The sequence below is a fragment of the Rhincodon typus genome, chromosome 20, assembly GCF_021869965.1.
Source record: "Rhincodon typus isolate 14 chromosome 20, sRhiTyp1.1, whole genome shotgun sequence".
In the NCBI taxonomy this organism is placed as follows: domain Eukaryota; kingdom Metazoa; phylum Chordata; class Chondrichthyes; order Orectolobiformes; family Rhincodontidae; genus Rhincodon; species Rhincodon typus.
In genome coordinates this window covers 47299162-47304247 of record NC_063351.1, presented here as the reverse complement: position 1 = coordinate 47304247, position 5086 = coordinate 47299162, and the positions used below count along the sequence as shown (strand labels likewise).

Below are 5086 nucleotides of genomic sequence, written 5' to 3'. Positions count from 1 at the left end.
TCACACTGCCAACTGCCCCCCGACATCCCCTCACATTGCCAACTGCCTCCCGACATCCCCTCACACTGCCAACTGCCTCCCGACATCCCCTCACGCTGCCAACTGCCCCCTGACATCCCCTCACACTGCCAACTGCCTCCCGACATCCCCTCACACTGCCAACTGCCCCCCGACATCCCCTCACACTGCTAACTGCCTCCCGACATCCCCTCACACTGCTAACTGCCCCCCGACATCCCCTCACACTGCTAACTGCCCCCCTCCCCCATGTCCTGTCCATCATGCTCCTAAATCACTGCCCGTCACGCTGCTGCTGCCAGTTAAATGCTTGCCTGTTGCACTGCCAATGATTCCCCTACCCCTCGTTCCCAATCAATCCCTGTCCCTCACGTTGCCTGTGCTCAACTGAACATAGTTGCCAACCAACCCCTTCACAGTACAGGTGCTAAGCTTCATTTGTCCCTCATGCCAGCTGTCCCCTTTACCATTAGCTGCGTTCCTGTTTCTCTCACTCTACCCGTTATCTTGTTCCCGACATTCTCCTACTATACCCTCCTTCCCACACTTTCACTGTCTCTCTCTCTCTCTGCCCCTTGTCCTGCTGCTAATGCTTCTTGTCTAACCCTGCATTATGCTCCTTAAGCACTCTTGCCCTCACCCTAATGATTCTATCTCACTTTACCCGATGCTTTGCCTCTTACCACAAAATCCAAGCCATTTTAGTAATGCTGTCAATTCTGAAAGGCAGTAGACATCACATTGACTGACCATCATGTTCATATTAAAAATAATAATTGAACATATTTACAAACAAATACCAGGACAAAGTGGCACAGTGGCTCAGTGGTAAGCACTGCTACCTCACAGCACCAGGATCTCAGGTTTGAATCCATCCTTGGGTAACTGTCTGTGTGGAGTTTGCGCGTTCTTCCCGTGTCTGCATGGGTTTTCTCTGGGTGCTCCGGTTTGCTTCCACATTGCAAAGCAGTGCAGGTTATGTGGATTGACTATTTTAAATTGTCCTGTGATATCCATGGGTGTCCAGGCTAGGGGGGTTATTAGCCATGGTAAATGTGGGATGACAGAGATAAAGAGGGTCTGATGGGATGCTCTTCGGAGGTTTGGTGCAGACTCAATAGGCCAAATGGCCTCTTTCTGCAATGTAGGGATTCCATGAAAGCACCACACCCATCACCTTCTGCATTCATTCCCTTTACCACTGAAACACAGTGGCAACAGTGTGTACCATCTACAAGATGTGCAGAACTCACCCAAAATTTTTTTGACAGCAGTTATCAAACTTGAGACCTCTACCATTCAGAAGGACAGGGGCAGCAGATGCATTAGAACACAACCACCTACAAGTTTCTCGCCAAGCCACACACCATCCAGACTTGGAACTGCATCGCTATTCCTTCACTATTGCAGTGTCAAAAGACTTTGACAAGGTTCTTCATGGTAGATCACATGTGATTCAGGGAGAGCTTGCCAATTGAATACAAAATTGGCTTGACAGTAGGAGATAGAGGGTGGTGGAGAAGGGTATTTTTTTCGGACTGGAGGCCTATGACCAGTGGTGTTCTGCAGGGATCAGTGATTAGTCCACTGGTGTTTGTCATTTATATAAACAATTTCGATGGGAATTTAGGAAGCATGATTAGTAAGTCTGTGGATGACACCAACGTTGGTGGTATGGTCGACAGTGAAGAAGGTTATCTAAGATGACAAAGAGGTCTTGATCAATTGGACCAATGGGCCCAGGAGTGGCAGCTGGAGTTTAATTTAGATAAATACAAGGTATTTCATTTTTGTAAGACAAACAAGGGCAGAACTTACACAGTTAATGATAGGGCCCTGGGAAGTGCTGTCGAACAGAGAGACCTAGGGGTTCAGGTTGTTTGAAAGTTGCAACAGGATGGTAAAGAAGGCATTCGGCATGCCTGCCTTCATTGCTCAGACCATTGAGTATAGGCATTGAGACATCATGTTGCGGTAGTAAAGGATGTTGATGAGGCCACTTTTGGAGTACTGTGTACAGTTCTGGTAACCCTGCTATAGGAAGAATATTATTAAATTGGAGAGGGTGCATAAAAGATTTACAAGGATATCCTTGGGCGACATGGTGGCTCAGTGGTTAGCACTGCTGCCTCACAGCGCCAGGGATCCGGATTCGATTCCACCCTCAGGCAACTGTCTGTGTGGAGTTTGCACATGCTCCCCATCTCTGCGTGGGTTTCCTCCGGGTACTCTGGTTTCCTTCCACAGTCCAAAAATGTGCAGATTAGGCGGATTGGCTGTGCTAAGTTGCCCGTAGTGTTTAGGGATGTATAGATTAGGTGGGGGATGGGTCTGGGTGGGATGCTCTGATAGTTGGTGTGGACTTGTTGGGCCGAACGGCCTGTTTCCACACTGTAGGGATTTTATTCTAAGGATGTTACCAGGACTGGAAGGCTTGAGTTGTAAGGAGATGCTGGATAGGCTGGGACCTTTTTCACTGGAGGTTGAGGGATGACCTTTTAGACATTTATAATATCATGAGGAGCATAGATAAGGTGAATAGCAAAGGTCTTTTCCCTAGGGTTGGGGGGAGTTCAAAACCAGGCTGCGTATTTTGAAGATGGGAGGAGAAAGATTTAAAAGGGACCTGAGGGGCAACTTTTTTGTACAGAAGGTGATTCATATGTGGAATAAACGGCCAAAGTTAGTGGTAGATGCAGGTACAGTTACAACATTTAAAAGACATTTGGGCAGGTACATGAGTAGGAAAGGAGCCAAACGCAAGCAAATGGGACTGGTATAGTTTGGGAAACTTGGCATGGACAAGTTGGACCAAAAGATCTGTTTCTATGCCGTATGACTCTATGACTGCACCTGTTTAAAGAGGCAGCTCATCACCATCTTCAGGACAATTATGGATGATTGATGGCCTATGAATCCCATGAATGAAAATGAAACACAGAAGCACCAATGCAAAATTGGTGATGGTACCGGAACTTAAGAAAACAATTATATGTTTCAGTACTTTTTATTCAGAATTGATCTGGAAATTGTTCAGAGGAAACAATCTTATGTTTACCATGCTGCATTCTGTGATGTTTGCACATGAATGACGCAATTCCTAATTCAAATACTAATTGTAGAATCTAAGTTAACTGAATGAAGCATATTGTGCTAAAATGGCATCATATTTCAGCTCACAAATCATTTTCAAAGATACAGTTCTAATTAATGTATTTGATGAGCATTCATACCTCAGTTGAGCTTCATTGACATTTTAACCATGTAAACATAGATTAACACTAACAACAAAGCATTCACTTCCTGATTAGGGCACAATCCAAATAACTTGCCTATATTTATGCAAACTGGTAAGTTCTTGACATTTAACAATGCATGACAGTTTCCATAAGATCATAACAAGACCATAAGAAATAGGAACAAGAGTAGCGATTTGGTCCCCCTGAGCTTGCTCCATCATTCAATAGGATTATGGCTGATCTAACATCCCTCATGTCCATGTTCCTATCTCTTCTCGTGACCTTTGATTCCCCTATCAATCAAGAATTTATCTATCTCAGCCTCAAATATACACAAGTGCTCTGTCCCCACAGCTCTCTGTGGCAAGGAGTTCCAAAGATCCACAACTCTGAGAGAAGAAATTCCTCTTCATCTCAGTTTTGAATTGACACCCCTTTATTCTGAGAATATATCCTCTGGTCCTAGAGTCTCCCATGAGGGGAAACATCCTCTCAGCATTTACCCGATCAAGCCCCTTGAGATTCCTATATGTTTCAATGAGATCACCTCTCATTCTTCTAAATTCCAATGAATTGATTCCCAACCTATTTAGCCTTTGCCCATCAGACAAACCCTCAATACCAGGGATCATCCTAGTGAACCTTCTCTGAACTGTGTCTAATGAGATAATATCTTTCCTTAAATAAGGGGATCAAAACTGCTCACAGTAGAGTCAGACCTGTACAGCATGGAAACAGACTCTTCGGACCAACTCGTCCATGCTAACCAGATATCCTAAATTAATCTAGTCCCACTTGCCAGCATTTGGAACATCTCCCTTTAAACCCTTCCTATTCTTGTACCCATCCAGATGCCTTTTAAATGTTGTAATTGTACCAATCTCCACCATTTCCTCTGGCAGCTGTTCCATACACACACTACCCTCTGCGTGAAAATGTTGCCCTTAGGTCCCTCTTGAACCTTTCCCTTTCACCTGAAACCTACGCCCTATAGTTTTGAACTCCCCTCTCAGTATTCCAGATGTGGTCTCACCAGCACATTGTACAGTTGCAGTCAGACTTCCCTATGCTTATACTCCAAACCCCTTAAAAATAAGTGCCAATATTCCATTAGCCTTCCATATTAACATCTAATTATTAGTATTAAAAATAATAAAACCTTCTCAAATGCAGAATGAAAACATTGCTTCTGGTCTGTTGGATGTGAAAATGCAAAAATATAAGTGCAAGTCTTTTTTTACTGTTTGGTAACTGCTTCTGGTCCAAGAAATTCACCAATCATCGTATACTGGCAATCACAAGTCTTATCTTGAACAACTTTTACTTTTCTTATTTGTGACAAATACAATACCTTATTATTGGAAATGGTTATACACACAAGGCTAAAGTGAACAAATTTGATGTACAAAACTTCAAGTCAGGTCAGAGAAATCAACAAGGTACACTGATAGTGTAAGGCAGCAGTTCCCAACCTTTGCAGTATCAAAGCACACTTCAATGAGACAAACAATTCCATGGCAACACCCACTGTTTCATATCACATGAGTCTACGCATGCACAGCTCTGGAGGCTTGTGCATGTGCAATTGATAAGGGCACGTAGTGTCAGCACATACTGCCTTCAATAATAGACACCCAAGCTCTGGAAGAGATCAGAAGCATGCACACAGCCTCAACGCTCAGGTAAAGCAATGCTACTTCCTGAAAATTTTGCAGCACACTTCTCACTTTGTTGCAGCGCGCTGATTGAAAACCGCTAGACCACAAGTAAGGATTCTTGGGCACAATCCTAGTGTCCCTAACTGTGGGCCAGAAAGTCTGTGTTCAAGC

General features: G+C 44.1%; 1 protein-coding gene across 1 annotated transcript in view; it reads right to left on the bottom strand.

Annotated features, from left to right (window-relative positions):
- sufu (suppressor of fused homolog (Drosophila)) overlaps positions 1 to 4539 on the bottom strand; it is a 112064-nt gene extending 107525 nt beyond the window's left edge. Inside the window, exon 1 of the mRNA XM_048609228.1 lies at positions 4499 to 4539. Within this exon, the coding sequence (XP_048465185.1) occupies positions 4499 to 4539 (41 nt within the window). The remainder of the gene's footprint in view (positions 1 to 4498) is intronic.
- Between the last annotated feature and the right edge of the window lie 547 nt (positions 4540 to 5086).